General features: G+C 38.1%; 2 protein-coding genes across 3 annotated transcripts in view; one reads left to right on the forward strand and one right to left on the reverse strand.

Moving 5' to 3' along the window:
* Window positions 1-5,327, forward strand: part of LOC118802132 — a 28,125-nt gene extending 22,798 nt beyond the window's left edge. For both annotated transcript variants that reach the window (XM_036562640.1, XM_036562708.1), the window contains exons 10-11: window positions 3,117-3,179; window positions 3,279-5,327. In XM_036562640.1, coding sequence (XP_036418533.1) covers window positions 3,117-3,179; window positions 3,279-3,328 — 113 coding nt within the window. In that variant the 3' untranslated portion in view covers window positions 3,329-5,327. The remainder of the gene's footprint in view (window positions 1-3,116; window positions 3,180-3,278) is intronic.
* A 793-nt stretch (window positions 5,328-6,120) lies between these two features.
* LOC118802277 (basic leucine zipper and W2 domain-containing protein 1-A-like) lies at window positions 6,121-12,438 on the reverse strand. The gene is made up of 12 exons (XM_036562799.1): window positions 12,314-12,438; window positions 11,385-11,458; window positions 11,125-11,301; window positions 10,892-10,986; window positions 9,380-9,445; window positions 8,936-9,071; window positions 7,870-7,979; window positions 7,478-7,648; window positions 7,210-7,356; window positions 6,905-7,043; window positions 6,698-6,820; window positions 6,121-6,608 (listed from the first exon to the last, which is right to left on the reverse strand). Exons 2-12 carry the CDS (start codon window positions 11,446-11,448, stop codon window positions 6,574-6,576), a joined length of 1,263 nt encoding a protein of 420 aa, XP_036418692.1. The 5' UTR covers window positions 11,449-11,458; window positions 12,314-12,438; the 3' UTR covers window positions 6,121-6,573.
* Window positions 12,439-18,342: the final 5,904 nt, after the last annotated feature.

Consider the following 18,342-nt stretch of genomic DNA (forward strand, 5'->3'; position numbering starts at 1 on the left):
TTACAGTAGCTACTAGGGCTGTCAACAAATATTCAAAATTCAATTATATAATCATACTATAATAAAAGACATTTAAACATGAAAATTAATATTTGATTGTGAACCAAAAGCAACATTACCGTGGCTGCATGCAACCTACGCAAGCTACGCATTCCAGCACTAACAAAAACGTGCACCCAAATTCATCTGATTCAGTTCCTCCTTAAATTTGCATTCCCCCTGATAAATGGTGGTCACAGGCATGTGCATACATGCAGCACTGAAACAAAGGAATGCAAAATGGGTGAAAAAGCCTTGTACCTCCGTTTAATAATCCAATCACCAGCAAAATAAAGATTTACACCCTTCTTGGACTTTTTTTTACTTTCTGTAGTTGCAGTGTTTAGGGCTGATTTCTTCTCAGTGAATGCACACTCCGGGGATTTGATTCGTGAAGGGGAACACGAATTTGAGGGGGAACTGAATCTGATAATATACTTGTAATACATTTGTTTTATTGGTTTGCCCTTTTACAGACATAATGCGCAAAAATAGATGTTCAAATGGTTGGAATCTGTGAGTTTTTAGAAGGAATAATCGAACATCATTTTTGGCCAATTTTGACAGCCCTAATGCATGTCAGATAAGTAGTAACATTAGTTGTAAAAAAGAACCTAAACTAAATCAGAATGCAGTTCCTTAACTAATCCATATACTACAACAGCATGAGAGAATAAAAAAAATCCTGGGGGTGCCACTGTCCCAGCACTTTCCGCTCAGTTAATTAAAAGTGAAATAATCTGTTAAATTCAGTGAATAAAAATGGAAGTAAACTAGAATTTAAAGTTTAATTTAATTACAAGAACATGGAAATTAAGAAAATAGGGGTTTCACTTTAAAATCCAAGGAGTGTGAAAAAACACTGGACAGCAGTGTCATCAGATCTTTATACCAACTTTGACAGCTCTACATAAATTTAACAAGTATCAAAATCAGCTGTTGGGAGGGTTGAGGGATAATAGAAAGTATAGCATGGTTAAATACACAGGTGCTGTAATCATCATATGCAGGATTTTTAAAAAATCTGTAGCTAAATCTGTCTACAAAGTATGACGGTTCTAGCTTTCACTCAGGGAGTATCAAAATAAACACAAAAGCAATATAATTGATCATAGTACAGAGGTTTTGAGATAGCTTAATTGTATTGTAAAATTAGTGTTTAGAAATGTTTAAGGAAGAATAATAAAAAGAAGAGGAAATAAAAGAGCAGCAGGTTAACAAAAGCATCGGTTTTGTCACCAGAGCTCCTACTTGTTCCATCTTCTCAGTAACCCAATGCCTGTCCTTGCTCTTGTGCTTATGTATTTTTATTTTATTTCGCACACTACAAACACAATGACCAAGTAGGAAAGTATGATTATGCAGGCATTGATGTCCAAAAAGCAGTTGCTCACAAGACGTTTACATTCAAAAGGAGAGAGAAAACATAGAGGGAGCTGAAAATGATATACAATCTCAAATCAGAAAAAGTTGGGATGGTATGTTCAATTAAAATGAAAACCGAAAACAGTAATTTATAAATTATTTTTCACCTGTATTAAATTGACAACAGTACAACAGCATATTATTTGAAGTTTTACCTCATGGATTGTATTGTTTTGTTTTCAGTCAATTTTGATTCCTGCAACATATTTTAAAAAGTTGGGACAGTAAAGCATTAACCACTTTTTAATGTTGCCAATCCTTTTCACAACACTTAAAAGACATTAAGGGACTGAAGACACCAAAAGATGAAGCATTTCATGTGTAAATCTCCTAAATCTATATATACTTTCTGACATTAATGGTCCCACCACAGAAGTGTAAGTTACCTTTACCAAGGGCACTGAAACAACCCCATACCATGCCAGACCCTGGCTTTTGGACTTGTTGCTGGTAACAATCTGGATGGTCCTTTTCATCTTTCAGCAGATGGTGTCCATTTCTTCCAAAAAATACCTGAAATACTGTTTCCTCTGACCACAATACATGTTTCCACTGTGTGATGGTCCATCCCAGTTGCCTCTGAGCCCAGAGAAGTTATAGCGTTTTTGGACACATTTAACATCAGGCTTGCTTTTGGCACAGTAAAGCATTTGTGGAAATAATTACATGTTGTAGTAATCCTGAGCCCATGTAATTATTTCACTTATAGATGAATGACGGTTTTTGATGCTGTGCCTTCTGAGAGCACAGTTATTCAGCTTAGGCACAACCCTTGACCTTTACGCCCTGAAATTTCTCCAGATTCCTTGAATCTTTCAATTATGTTATGCACCATAGAGGGTAAAATATCTAAATCACTTCCTAACTTTCTTTGAAGAGCATTCTTTTTAAACATTTTAATACATTTCTCACGCATTTGATGGCAAACTGACGATCCTTGGCCCATCTTTGCTTCTAAACAACTAAACATTTCCTGGATGCTGCTTTTGTAGCAGATCATGATTACAGGCATTACCTGTTTCAAATCACATCATTACTTAATTATTTTACCTCATTACTAGCTCTAAAGTGACCCCGTCCCAACTTTTTTTTAATGTGTTGCAGGCCTACATGACAAATGAAATGAAGCTGATCAGAGAAAACATGAAATATATTGTGTTCATACTGTCTGCAATGAAGTACAAGTCAAAGAAAATGTTACAAATCACTGCTTTCTTTTTTTATTTGCATTTTCCATACCATCCCAATTTTTGGGGGTTGTATTTCATATGTAAAACCACCAGTGAGCACCCAAATAATCAGTATCCAGAAAATTACCTCTTTCCCAAACTTAGCTGTGCCATGATTCTCACAGATACTGAGAAAATCCCAAACGACAGTAGCGTAATGTAGGAATGCATTTTTATAAATTTGACCAGAGACAGGCTGGGAATTTTGAAAAGCTATGCTGGCGAATGTCGGTTAATTTATCTCATGTGATGTTTTAATCCACTTTAAGACTACTTGTGGTATTCTTCATAGATACTTCTGGGCGGTATACATACATATTAAATTAAACAGCACTGTGTTTCCCAGTGTTCTTATTATTAAACTGGGATTATAGTAAAGATCATTTCTATTTGATATTTTATGTAATCCTTTTTTGGCTGCAGGAAGAGTTCAAAAGGAAATAGAGAAGATTGAGAATCAGGCATGGAAGCCAAAAGAGATTTATTGTGAGTAGCAGTTAGCAGAGTACCTTTTTATTGGAAAACGTTTTGAATATTTTTGAATTTTTTAATTGAAGTTTTCCTTTTAATTTCTTTTATTTTCAGCAAGGAGTGCTAACCAGAAAGGAAATGGTGACATAAAATTGATAAAATAGCTGTTTATAGGGCCAGCAGGCAAGTGTCAAATGGTTGGGTTCATGACTCCTATCTCTTAGTCATGATCTGGGCTAGTAACATTATAACACATCTGCTACCCACTGCACAGCAAAAACATGGCATTGCTGACCATATATAAACAAAATGGTAAATACCACCTTGTCTGGCACGCTAGCATTCCTTATGTGAACGCTTTGTTGTTAGTCAGCTAATCACAATGTTTTTTCATGATCCCTAACAAGCATTTTTAGTTCATTTTAAAAAAACTCTTTACACATCTCTCTGCAGAAACACAAAGCTAGGCCTACAGCAGCCAAAACACTACAAAAACAGTTAAAAAAATAAACCCATTCCATCAAAACAGTACCAATCTTGCAAAACCATTTTTGCCAGGCAGAGCACAGTTACCTAAAAATAACTCATAAATGTCAGTATGAAGGTAGATCCATAATTTTATGTAAATCTACGATGTAGTAAAGACTTTTTTTGCCCTTTAGTTTGTTTTGTAACTGGGTTATTATTTTTTGGTTGATCATGTAAATAATTCATGCATACATAAAGGAACTATATAGGAAAAAAGTGATACCAAAGAAAATCCAGTACTTTACATCTTGTATGATCTGGCAAAGAAAAAAATCTCACAAGTACCATAAATGCTTAGTTTGTCTGGTCTGCTCAATAGAGATGGGATGAATTTGACTATCACATTGATGTTGTCCGTACAGCTGGAGGTCATACTGAGCACTTGTAAAATTACATAACAGACTTTATGCTCATTTAACCATTTACAATTCACTGCATCGTTCGGCAATGAATTACAAGTGAAATAAATCATGTTGAAATCAGATAAAACCTTTTTCAATCACCCTATGTAATGCATAAAGTGTTCTTAATGTATGCAAGTACTCTACTTTGCTTGAAGCTGACTGAGAGAAGTAAATGTAAGAATTTTGGGAATTGTGTTCACTGAATGCATTTTATATTCAAGGAAAAGAATATTCATGATTTGGTCCACATGGAATGTTGCTGTGCTAACTGTGAAAGGAGTTTTAGAAAAGAGAACTCGGTATGGAAATGCTTGTCAGCAGTTGTGGAAAAAACCTTAAAAGTAGCTTAACTGCTTGGCTTAGTGCTGCTGCACTTCACTCACACAACCCCAGCATGATATTATAGTGGCAAACCCAAAGATACTTGGCATCCCAGCCAAACACCAAACAGGGGTTTAACTTACCCCTCATACAGCAGCAGTGGAGATGTCACTACAGTATCGTTGGTGGAGAGATTATTTTATTGCATTTTTTGCCATCCCTTGCTCATTCTAGCCCTATTGATTTATGTATGTCTATTGACTACTTGACTAGTTGGGCAGGCCTTTTGTTTGATTAGCTAAGGTCACAGACATACAAGGTGGTTGTCAGTGGGCAGCATTCATTGTGTTGTAGATTTTTTTGTGATTTTCGAATCGAAATGTTCATTTAAATTGTTAAATTAAAAAAAAGTTTTCATTTCTGGAGTTTCTTCTGATTTCTTTGGTGTGTTTAGATTTACCATACTTTCAACTTCTCTTTTACTCTATTTAAGTATTATCTTATGTTTGTCTTATATGAATACTCTGGGTTAGGCTGCGGGGCAAAAAGTGTAGCGCAGAGGCCCTTGACCAAAATAATCAGTGAGGATTGTGTATGTAGAAGATATGGGACCATATTTTTTTAAATAAAAACTAAGTGTAAATTAGTGAGAATTTATGTTTGAAAGCCCATGTTTAAAAACCGTGGCAAGTTGGTAGTCTTTTTTTATGTATGAAAACTGACACAGACTGTTACAATTACCACAGTGGTAGAAGAGATTATATATTTTTTTCAGTTTAAATGACAATCTATTGCATGTCAACACCATCATCTGCCTATATTGGAATTTCTGACTTAACCTGTTTAATGTTCCACAATTTGTCTTGTCACCATGTAAATGCTGCAAAATAAACTTGATGGCAGGAACGTGCATTTTTGGGCTTTCTTCTCCTACACAACACATTTTGACTAATAATGCAATGTGCAACTGTCTTACACTTTGTATGTCAAGCTTTTAGATGCACACTACACTGTAAGCTATTAGATTTACACTGCACAGCCAGTGTACAAACATAGCTCTTGTTTGGCACTCTTAAGATTAATCAGAAATACGTAAGGCACCTTAGGTGCAAATAAAGCTTAAAGGAGAATTACACTGATTTCAGCATATTTCAAAGCTTAAGGTGTAAACATCATTCACAGTGGTTTAATATGAAACACTGTTCTCTGTTCTGTTCCCTCACAGAAAATTACATGAAATGGTTACAAACACTTCCTGATGCCTGAGATATTGTTTCATAAGAGTTTTGTAATATGTTGACCTAAAATAGCACCCAAAAGGAATTGAAAATTTACAACTATTTTACTATGATCAACATTGCACATGAAAACTCTAGTTTTGGATAGTTGATAAAATGACCACATTTGTATTGTAGACATCAGGACCACTCTGAATTACTTACATTTCAACTGCATTATGCAGACATTAAGTATTGGTGGAATTCCACTTTAAGCTGCTTAGCCTTTGAAATTACTACACAAAGACAAGGTCATTCATGTTTGTTTCACACCAAGACATTCCAGAGATTTTCAAAGTGGGAGAGGCTTGATCATAAAACTATAACAAAAGCAGATAGCACATCTGTACAACTTATTCAGACCAGCATGTGGTGTGAAGGATTTGGCACCATAATAGTATACTAGTAACAAACAGTTCAATTTAGTTCCAGTTTCAAAAATCTTTATTTTTAGAAAATGAAAACTCCAGGGGTCATTTGTAAACCCATGACATTCTCCAAGAGCAAGAATAACAGCATTCATACATCAAAATGAAGGTGTTAAGGGAATGCACAACTCCTGATTTCACACGCTAATAAACTATAATGGCCAATTTAAGACACAAATCAAGCCAGGTCCAATATAAGGAGGGATTTTAACAAGGAATTAGACAGCATGATTTATTTCAAAGCTTAATATGGATAAGAAAAAAAGCCAGTTAGATTATATTAAAAACAGGTTAAAATAAAACATGTTAAAGCCCTTAAATTACATCTAGGTCTTATGGTTTCAAAATATAGGAAGGGGTCAGAGAAACAAGCACATTTGTAGTAAAACATTCCGCAGCTACTGCTGCTACATTTCAAAATGGCAGGATGGCAGGTCCAGACTTGAGGTGCTTAATCAGCTTCTTCCTCCTCTGATGACTCAGATTCTAAAAGAGAAACATGTTCTGAAACAACTTTCTCTTTGGCTCAGTACAGTCACTAACCATAATGACCATCACCAGTGATCTATACTCACCCTCCTCTGCATTTTTGAGCCACTCCACAAATTTCTTCATCTGTTCAAGGAAAACACTCTTTCCTTTGGCAAGGTGTGCTTCACTGTACCACTTCAGAACCGCCTCTTCACTCAGAACATCCGCTGTTAAACATTAGGAAATAAATCAGGAGATGTTTCCATTAAAATGCAAAATAGGCTTTCACAGGAGCTGCAGAGAGAACTTACCTTTATACAGTAGCACCACAATCTTTTGGAAGGCCTTCATAAAGTGGATGTTGTCATAGCAGTACTCCTGAATCTTTAGCAGTAGTGTGAGTTCTGATAAGCCCTGGGAGGTGAATGCCTTCAGGAGAGGACTGTATTGCTGTTTTTAAAATAAACATAACTCCATTGCCTCTTGAACACTTCATTAAATGGTTGAAGGTAAATTTCAATTAGAATTCCCTTAAGTCACTGTGCAAATGTTGGAGAACCATCTAGAGGACAGCATACCAAGTCACTTTCACCAATAGCTTTAACACCAACCTTACCTTCAAGTGTTTAATGGCTTGTTCAGTGACCAGCTCCTCCTTCTTGTTCCATTCTACTGAGCTCATCACACTGGTCCAGACAATTCCAATCATTGTTTGCTCAGAGATGTCAGATTTCTTCATCTCTTCCCTGACATAGGCAATGATCTTTTTAAAAAGAAGGGGAGAAAAAAAAAGGTTGAGTAAAGACAGTAAATCACTTAATTTTAAGGAAAGGCAAACAAACCACCACATGTAGTGGTGACTACACAAAGGTTAATTGACTTACCTCTTTAAAAGATTCTCCACGAGACATCTGCTCTTGGAGTTCTTTTTGAAGTTCCTTGCGAGCTCCTATAGACTGCTGATTACGTGCAAAATCTGAAAGTTCTTTAAGCCCTGCATCAGTGAAGTACTTTGAGAAGTGTTCACAGCTTCGCTTGTTGGCTGGAAACAGTTCCTGGGAGGGAAGGTAAAAAGGGGAGGGGGAGGAGGCAGCACAACCACACAAACCCACACAACACGCCACCACACAAATACACTAGTAAGAGGAACTGTTGACTTAAGACATGACATACAGAACACGAGCTCAGCTTTGGTAGACATCCTGAATCAGCAAAGAACACAAACAAAACCACTTTTTCCTGCCAACCTCACAACAGAAAATTCTACAGGACTTACCATCAGCCTGTTGTCCATTCCAACCTTACGAAGACTGACAGCCACCGAGTTGATGTCCTTCTCATTGATCCAGGATTTGAAGAGTTTCACAGCAAAGGCAGCAGAAACACCTAAAAGACAGCAAAAATGATATCCTGCAATGCAGATGATAGCACTACCCGTCACAGATTTTAAGTAATATAAGCACAGAATTCTTCATTCATTGGTGAAATTGACACTTGGTGATTCAGAGTCAGAATGGTTCTGCTTTTAAGTACAAGAAGCAGAGAAGTAGGCAATACTGTGGCCTGCCCAGTCTTCAGACAGGGGCAGTTCTCTGAGTGGGGGATGGTTTGCATCCTATATAATTTTTCAGGGAGACACTGCAAACGAACTACATACAATGAACGCAGACATCTCTTGACGTGTCACACATATAGACTTGCAGCTGAAAAAGTTGCAGCATTTCCCCAAAAAATTAAACACTCCCCCCAGACTCATGTATTAATGTTATTATTTCAGTAAGTGTTGGAGATGCTGATAGACAGCAAAATCTTTATAGTAGAACCTTGCATATTCCAATGACAGACTGGAAATTCCTGTTTATAACTACACATGATAAACTGTGCTTACAGGTCACATTTATAGTCCTCAGGACTGAAATGTTCACTGCATACCCTCATATTTGATTCCCTGTTTGGTATGTTTGTTTTAAATTGCCTGTAATCTGGTAAACCGGGTCAGCCAACACCCCTCACCCTCTTGTACATTTAGCACTCTGACATGGCATAAAAGATTAGCATTGTTTTTTCTGAAGAGCTCAAGTTAAAGATGAAAAAAAAAAAAAAATAAATAAAAAAAACACCCCAAAAACCCTAATTCACAATTTTCATGCTCACAAATAACCACAACCCTGGCAGTAGCTAGTTGCTGCACTCGACTGTGGAAGTTGTCTTAGATGAAGCGTATAGAGCAGGGGTCACCAATATTATCCACAAAGGGCTGCATGACTGCAGGTTCTCATTCAAATTAAGCAGAAGCTCACCTCATTCCACTTAATACTTAAATGTAAAGGAATTTTGCTTACCTTCTTTAACAAGGTTCTCATTGAAGAGACTGCTTAGAATTGAGGCTGATATGTTCCCGTTAGCCAACAAGATGCCAGTCAACATGGCAAGCTTGTTGCGCTCAGACTCCGTGAACCCCTTTAAAAATAGCAGCAGCTGAAAAGACATTACAGCAGTTGTTTGAAAGTCAGTTTGACGTTTTCCTTTCAACAGAACAATCCATTCAGAATGCTGTGTAGTCCAAGACCAGATTTAACCCTCGTCTGGGAAACCAGTCCTACATGAAAGCAGGAGCAATTTAAACTGATGTGTAGTAAGATAGGTAGCCAGTGTAACAAACTGAGAGCAGATTATTGGACAAGTAAGAATTACAGCAGTGTTTAGCGCCTTGAGTGTTTTGAATATTGTAATTAACTAGAGGGAAATTTGAGGGGCCAAAATGTTGAAATTAACAGTCAAAATACCTTCTTAATCTCCTCTTCGAAGCCTTTCTCCAGGTACTTGTATCGCCTGATTAACTTGTTAAAAACCTACAAGTAGATAAGGGGAGGGGTTAAAAAAAAATAAATAGATTTTGGTTACACCAAAACATTTGTTCAGAGTGATTCATGTACATGCACATAAGCAAAATAAAAGATGTCTGGCAACCTATGACATGGAAGAGAGGCAAGCCATACCATACCATGAAAACAACGCATTCTGTAACTGTGTCCTGAATGTATACACCGAGTGTGAAGATCAATGAAAACTCAGCCCCGTTTAAGTGCTCTCCTCTACTCATGGTCTCACTGACTTGCAAGTGACATGAAGTAGCTTTTTATTAATTCGGTTAGAGAAAAAGACATGCTTTGAATTTGATGTAAACTGTGTCAATGCATTTGAGGTCGGAGGACACCAAAGGCAAGTGAAAGACAGCGGCAGAGAGTGAGCAGCACTTGCATAATGTAAGCTGGTTTCTACATACAGCTAGCAAAATCTCCCGGCCCAGAATTTGCTTTTGCTCTTAATTCAAATAAGACTGTCTTCTTGCAGTTGCACAACCAACTCCTCTAATCTTTAAAAGGATGACCACTGAGAAATTTGAACAAAAAGCTGTGCAGGGAAGAAAAATCTGAGCTCAGAAGTTCTGATTTGCACACATTTAGTGTCAAACCCTTTGCAGTCATTAAGCTACTTTTTTTTAACTTTACTGAAATGCATATACTTTAGAGAAGTGCATTTTGGCCCCTTCAGCAGTTGATATAGGCATCTTTATTTTTAAAGAAGTGTTTCACACTTTTTGCTAGCAATTGTGGTTTCTGCCATTATTCAAACAGTTCAGTTCACGGTTTTCCCTGCCAGAGCACTTAAACATCTGGTAAGCTGTAGCGTGATAATCTGTTACATTTACAAACCCGTATACATTTACATGGCATGATATGGTTGTATGAGGAAAAAGTAAATAAGTGAAATACAAATAATCACTCGTGCCCAAAGAACAGTGTTGCAGCAATGCTCTAAAGCAGTGGTCATTAACCCTGGTCCTGGAGATCTACCTTCCTGTACAGCCTAGTTCATCACATCTGACACCTGCTCGAGCTAATTAACTACCGAAATCCTGAGCTGCATCCAAAAAACACATACTACAATAACCAGTATGTCAAAAATGCCACAACAGCATTAAAATGGGATTCATTAGTAAGATATGTACAGTTTTGTTTTTAAATGGCATGCAGGTTGACTGGCTGGATCTGATGCATTAGTGCTAGGTAAGGGAACTTCAGCTGCAGGACCAGAAGGAGGACCTGTGACCACTGCTCTAAAAGACCTTATAAATAAGTGATAAATGAAACCTGTGAATTAAAAGCCTTTGTTAATAACATTTGTAACTGACAACCATAGTCTCGTAAATGAAAAACTATGTAATTATAATAGCCCCCCAACTGATGATCTAAACCCTTCTGTGGTCAAACAGGCCCCAAAACATGAAGCATTACCTGAGCATATGCTTGCATAGTCTCAAGGTCCTCTTGAGCAGTGAAGAGACAGAACTCAGTCCGAGTCACGTCATCAGCCAAGGTACCACCTGGAGCTGATTGGCATAAAAAAGTGGTTTGTTTAAAAGCCATCTCCATGCACATTAAGAGGGTAACCAGTTGCGGAGAGGGGAACGAAGAAAACAAAAATAAATAAATAGAAAACACCCCCCACACACCACCACATTAATTACCCAGCATTCCACCAGCCACCAGGATGTCGAAGAGGGTCTCCGCATAGCGACGGTAGTCGAGCTTGGCCCCAGAGGAGTCAAGAAACTTTGCTACAGCCTCCAAATCAGTTCCAGATTGATTCAGGCCTTGTACAATACTTTCTTGAAACTGTGCAGGATCAAACCTCTCTTTTTCATCTGAGAGAAAACCATAAGATAAATACAACAGCATTCAATTATTTCAATAAATGTTCACTGGTGTTCAGCTGCCCAAAACTCACCTCTTTTTCTAGTTTTGAAACGCTGGCCTGTTAGCGTCGGCTTCTGCTGCTTTTGATTACTCATAAAAGACACTCTGTAATAAACGACAAATAGTACCGTGTCAGATTAACTTCGAAAAAAAGAAAGGAAAAGGAAAAAACGCCAGCCCTTCGTTAAAATACTTAGTTTTAACTCAATGATGGGTATATTGGACCTCGAATTATTAGTTTATTGCGGTTATAAAACAGTACAACTTTAAATTTTGGAAATTTAGCTTACATGTCCAGAAATCCACAAGAGAGTTCAAATCTAAGCCCCTAGCATCAACGCGAATCGCCTCACTAACAGCGTGGAGTTGTTGCTCAAAGCTAGCCAACGTGTTACACCAAGTCACTTAGCTAGCTAGGTTAGCTGTCTTAGCCAGCCCGGGTAGTCCGAATAACCATCTCGAAGTAAAATTCTGTTAGGAGTGTTTTACCTCGCTAGCTAACTAGCCAACACTTTCTAGGTTAGAACCCGGCTTACGCTACTAGACAGCTAGATAACCTACTAACGTAGCCGCGATTTGACGAGGCGAACAATAGCTTAGCATTAGCCGCAGCTAACCCAGCTAGCGAAAGCACCAAGCCAACACGTTACGAAAGTCTGTTTAGCATCAGGCTAACACAGCTAGTCACCTAAAAACTAAACATAAGATGACTACCATTAAGAAGTGGTGCAGCTCCAGCTCTGAAATAAAATACGCCTGCTTTCAGTTTTAAACGCATAAATGCCGTTACTCCAGCTCTCAGGGCTTCTCGGTTAGCTCCTCGGCAGTTTGGCACTCCGGCTATTGCTAACTAGCGTAGCTCAGCACAGCTTGAGGCTGTGGGGTAACTAACCGCAAATGGTCCTATTATTCCCTTTAAACATTGGTTTAAACACCAAAAAGCAGGTTATAAAAACTTACCGAATTTAATTAATTGATCAAAAGAGTTAAAGACGAGACGAAAGAAGAGTCGAAAGTGAGAGCAAACTGTTTCTGAGCCTGAAGAGGCACTGTTCATAAAGGGTGGATTCGTTCATTCATATGGGGGAGACAGAACTGCAAAATGACACATAAACCAAAAGTGCGATGGAGTTCTGTTCAAAATTTAACTCTTCTCTACATAGACTTTAAATAGAATGTACTTAAAAAGCCTTGCGGGAAAATGTCCTCATCTTTTTTCTTTTTTTTTAAATGCACAAACTCTTGCTTGCCCCCCTTCCCTTTCACAGTTGGCAGCTTCCCAACTTGTTCTCAAATTTACGTCAGATAATGACGATCCATTGCTTAATTTCCCGGTGTGGGGCTGAATCATCGAACAAGTACAATAAAATCCGCCGTTCATACGGTAACTGTGCCTCAACTGATTACTCAAAAATATGCTTAAGTGCCATTTTGGACGTTACAAGGACACATATTCTCACTGTCAGAGCTAATAGTGAAACAATATTTCTGGTTTAAAACGCCACTTTGTAACGTTAGTGTTCTCATATCAGCGAACCGTCACCTCCGAGAGAGGAAGCAAACAGAAGTAATACAACTCAGCAGGGTCGCACCGATACCACTTGTTCCCTTTCTGATCCTTACGTATTGGCCGATAGTATTGATACCGATACTGTGTGAAGGGTCACATATAAAACATACTAAGCTTGAATGATATTTAAGAAAACCTGTTGTTGTTCATTTATACACACACTAGCCTGGCTATCGGGCTGCTATGGTAAAGGCTAAACCGAAGCTAGTGGTTATCGTTACACCAACAGACCTGAGGTTCCTTCCAATTGTCTCTCTAACGTTGGCTCCTGGACTAAGGTTAACTCAGATTATAACCGACTACACAACAGGAGGTGTGAATACTGAAAAAAGCTTCTCAGCCATTCAGGTAAAGGGATATCGTCAGTGTGTTTTATGCTGGTGGTGTTATATGGCTTTGTGGCATACTGGTGAAACTAATATCTCAGGAGGAATTCCGATTGCTCTGTCACCCACTACTATTGCCACGAAATACTGGGATTACAGATTTTGATATCTGAACCCATACTGATGTTGGACGAGAGGGCCTGGCTCGCAATCTCCATTCTAGTTCATCCCAAAGGTGTTCAGTGGGGTTGAGGTCAGGGCTCTGTGCATGCCGGTCAAGTTCTTCCACACCAAACTCACCCAACCATGCCTTTATGAACCTTGATTTGTGCATTGGGACACAGTCATGCTGGAACAGAAAAGGGCCTTCCCCAAACTGTTCCCACAGAGTTGAAAGCATACAGTTGTCCAAAACGTCTTAGTATGTTGAAACATTAAGAGTTCCCTTTTACTGGAACTAAGGGGCCTAGGCCAACCCCTGAAAAACAACCCCATAGCATTACCCCTTCTCCACCAAACCTTACAGTTGGTACAATGCAGCCAGGCAGGTCACATTCTTCTGGCATTTGCCATACCCGGACTCGTCCATCCGTCTGCCTCCACAAAATACATTTTCACTGCTCCAGAGTCCAGTGGTGGCATGCTTTACACCACTCCATCCAACGCTTGGCAGTGTGCTTGGTAATGTAAGGCTTGCATGCAGCTGCTCAGACATGTAAATGCCATGAAGATCCCAGTACACAGTTTTTGTGCTGATGTTAATGCCAGAGGAGTTTGGAACTCATAACTGCAGTTATTAAGTCAGCAGAGTGTTGGCGACTTTTATGCACTATGCGCCTCAGCACTCAGCGAGTCCGCTCTGTAACATGGTCTGCCACTTCGTGGCACAACTCACAGTTGATTGTCGAATATCTAGGAGGGGAAAATTTTTGCGAGCTGACTTGTTGCAACGGTGGCATCCTATTGCAGTACCATGCCCCACCAATGACCCATTCTTTCACAAATGTTTGTAAAGGCAGACTGCATGGCTATAGTGCTTGACTGTATATACCTGTGGCAATGGGACTAAATTAAACACCTGAATTCAGTGATTAAGAGATGTGTCCCAATACTTTTGTCCATATGGTGTATGACGTGGTCTGAAAAGCTACTGCTTTGACCCGACTTTCAAATTATTATTTCAGGCTTTATAGGGCGACTTGCAGCAGCACATGTACAACATATTTTAGCATGTTTTTTCCCTCCTGACTCAGTAATGCTACTTTTTTTTCAATTTCACCAAAACATCTTACATAGTGCAGCTTTAATTATTTTCCACCCCTGAGCATAAACCACCAAGTGATGAACAGAAACAGCTTTCACAGTTTGCTTAATTAAAAGTTATTTTTTTTAGCTATTTTCACAACTGTGCAGAAGTTAAATTTCTGTAAATATTCATATCATTCTGTAACATTCTGCATGTAATAGTTCTTACAGTATATGTCATCAGACCTTCATAGATATGGGTATTCTTATCTGTGTATGTACAGAGATTCTCTTTAGCTCCTCCATGGCTCTTTATTATTCATTATTCTTAATTCTATTTATTTTCATTTTATTTTTCCCTTAGCCAGATATTTCTTAACAGTCTGTTTACTTGTCTTGTATGTTTAGTATGTTATATGTTATACATATATGCACTCACCAAGACAAATTCCTTGTACGTTTAACATACTGGGTGAAATAAAATGATTCTGGTTCTAAAGGTGGCCTTTCTTTTTTGTCTGGCTGCACATCAGTTTTGGGAGTACGCCTCTAGCCAAAGTACTTTTCTAGGTCTAGATCTAATGTAATTTTTACTTTCTTTCTGTGGTGGAGGACAAGAAGCTACATGCTTAGTTAACACTTTTTCCCACACTTAGACCAATATTCTCATACCTGGTCTATCATAAAGCAGGAAAGTCTATCATAATGCAGTCAGACTCTTGCCTTTGTTAGGCAGTATGCCAGAACTGCAGTAGTTTCAGTGTTACTCACCTGTGACGTTGATTAGCTTAACTGGAGTCATATTACAGAGGCTATGGACAGTATGTAGAACATGTAGCAGAAGGAATATGGTACTGTGTGATCATTCTCACCTTCTGAGACCATTGTGTCAAGTGTATCTGTCATGTCTTGCAGATCTTTGTACCCTAATGCAGCCGGTACAGTGTCAGATATACAACACCCGTTCATTCTGGCCGAGCTAGGCCAACAAGTTCTTGGGTGGAGTGCTAAATATTTCACACAGCCAAATATTAACCCAAGACTTGCTTATAATAAAACCACACTATTTACGTGTTCTTAATGCATCTTTAAATGTTTTGCCAAAACTTTTGTGATAAATATGAATTGAACTGTCAGCATGCACTGAGAGTTATCAGCAGTGTTTGTGCTTCATATCATTCTGTGTGAAGTTTTGTTTGTTTTCTGCACGTAGCCTAGGCAACATCAGCCAGAGGATCTGACTGCACTGCTGGATGTTATGATGTAGGAACACGTTGTGTAGTATTTTGCTACGTTTTTACATTTTCATAGATTTTATAACAAACACAACAATTATTTTATTTTGTGTATTTAAAACATGGACGAAGACTTGATTTATTATTGATTATCACTGCCTATTTGTCACAGTGAAGGCTGTTAGATCTTAAAATTTAAATTTTATATTAGACAAATAGAACCTAATCAAATACAAGACATATTATTTAGTTATTTTGCTTATTTAGGGATCCACATGTCAATCAGCCATGTGAAAAAGTACTTGCCCCCTTAAAACTAATAACTTGGTTCCCGACCTTTAGCAGCAAAATCTGCAGCCAAGATATGGTCCTATAATTTAGCAGATTTTCACATTGTTGTGGTGGAATTTCAGCCAGCTCTCCTTAGGCAGAATTGCTTTAATACAGTTGTGTGTAGGTTTTTAAGCATTTACTGCTCCTTTAAGGTTCTGCTACAGCAGCCCTTTGGGATTCAATCATGACTTTAACAAGAACATTAATTTTGCTTCTTTTCAGCCATTCAGACATGGATTTTCTTTTCTATTATGCATCATCATCTTCCTGCATAACCTGATTATGCTTCAGTTTCTGCTCATTCACAGATGAACAGACTGTTCTCAAGAATTCTCTGATACAGATCACAATTCATGGTTCCTTCAACAAAATCCCCACACCTTCCCACTGCCCTGACCATGTCTGAATGTTGATATGATGTTCCTATTGTGAAATGCAGGACATGCGTTATATAAAGCCAACCATGTTGTCCAGAAACTTATATTTTGGACAGGTCTGTCCATAGAGTATTAACCTAAAATGCTTAGGGATTGTGTTTTTTTTTTCAGGTGAACACTTATGTTTCTTTTGATGGACAGTGTTTTCTGCATTGCTGCTCCATCATGAATGCCCAGTCCGCTTTCTTACTGTGGAGTCATGAACACTGACCTTTCTAGGTGAGGCTGCAGTTCCCTTGCCTGCACTCCTGGAACCTGTGCCAACTTCCCAGATGATTTTCCTCTGTGCTCTTGGGGAAATTCTGGCAGGACAGCCACATCTGGGAAGATTCACCAATGTTCCTGTGGCACCAACTGTGGTTCAGTGATGTCCCAGAAACTTAGACATGGTTTTGTAACGCTTTCCAGACAACAGATATATTTTGACAGTTTTTTTTCCTTCATCTCTTTTGGATTTTCTTTTGATCACGGCCTCATGTGTTTGTAAAAACCTTGTGGCGACTACGCCACTTTGATGGTAACATCCATAGTGAGGTTTACTTTTAATAGGGCTGGCATTCTAACCTCGCTGTATTCAATCAGCTGAATCTCATTACCAGTTAAAATTTGGTTAAATTGTTAATTGAGTAACCAAGGGGGCAATTACTTACACTGAATGAGCTCATTCAGCAACAGACTGAAACACATGTGATGTGCCAAGGACTGGCATGTGAGGTGATTTTTACATTGCTATTAGACTCAGTGAGTCATCTTACAGCCGAAGCAACACACACCTCCTGTTGCTGGGCTGATGATTAATGAGGTTAATAACACTGAGTAACATTTCTCTATACTTCTACTTTCTTCATGCTAGTGCTAAGAGTCCTATATTATTATTATCCTTTCTTTTATAGTCCTTGTAAATTTGTATAAAGTGGATATGTTGGATATTAATACAGTATGTTGTAATGTTAATAGTTTTGCATGCTCCTGCTGCTGTAATTCTGTGCTTTCCTTAATAAAAGTTAATAAAATTCTTTTTTTTTCTTTCTGTTTTTTCTATATGGATAGATGATTTACATGTTGGCCAACCTTGCTCCTTAAATAAATTATATTAATATAAAAAATGTGATTTATGTTTGAAAACATTCTCTTGGTCTTTACTTAATATTACATTTTGAAGAGCTACTGTGACAAATATACAACAACAGAGAATATCAGGCAGGGGAGAGGATACTTTTCATAGCACTGTATGTGATAGGCAAAAACAATCAATAATAGGTCACATTGCTAACTTTGGCTAATTCTGAATGAAGAGGCGGCTCTTACTGGGGCAACTACTATGCCTCACTGATGGGACTTCCCATCACCACTCTGCTCCAGAGGTACTATCCCTTCACTCAGTTCATTTAAACTATACTAGGAAAGAGAAAAGTGTAACAAAGTAATACAGTCTAAATATCTGTGCCACAATAGATACTGAGAATCAAAGAAAACACCTAAAAAACACCTAAAAGAACAATCAAAATACAATTTGGTGAGTTGAAGAACTGAAAAACAGGAAGTAACCTGAGCTTTCTTCTCAAACAAGAAAGCATGCATTCTCTCGGTGCCTTTTACATTACAGGTAGCACGGAGTATCATACCACAGCTCAAAGGCAACGTGACAAATCACTTCCACTGTGCATGAATTGAATGTGTAGCCATAATTTGATTACATATATCCTGCTGGTCAAATGTTTTATAATATAAAACCATGTTTTTCACTATTATTTTTTAATCTCTACAGAATATTTGTGATAATATTATTATTATCAGTTACATTCAACACTTTCGAAGAGTTAAATGAAAAATCCCCAGTTTC

Source organism: Colossoma macropomum, unplaced genomic scaffold (genome assembly GCF_904425465.1).
Source record: "Colossoma macropomum unplaced genomic scaffold, Colossoma_macropomum, whole genome shotgun sequence".
NCBI classification, from domain to species: Eukaryota; Metazoa; Chordata; class Actinopteri; order Characiformes; family Serrasalmidae; genus Colossoma; species Colossoma macropomum.

What these genes read in the sequence shown, in the direction of transcription:
- LOC118802277 (XM_036562799.1), bottom strand. Translation starts at nt 11,448, where the DNA reads ATGAGTAATCAAAAGCAGCAGAAGCCGACGCTAACAGGCCAGCGTTTC. An exon ending in CTATGCAAGCATATGCTCAG is followed by an intron (nt 9,446 to 10,891) that starts GTAATGCTTCAT and finishes ATCTACTTGTAG; the next exon opens with GTTTTTAACAAGTTAATCAG. An exon ending in TCGAAGAGGAGATTAAGAAG is followed by an intron (nt 9,072 to 9,379) that starts GTATTTTGACTG and finishes ATGTCTTTTCAG; the next exon opens with CTGCTGCTATTTTTAAAGGG.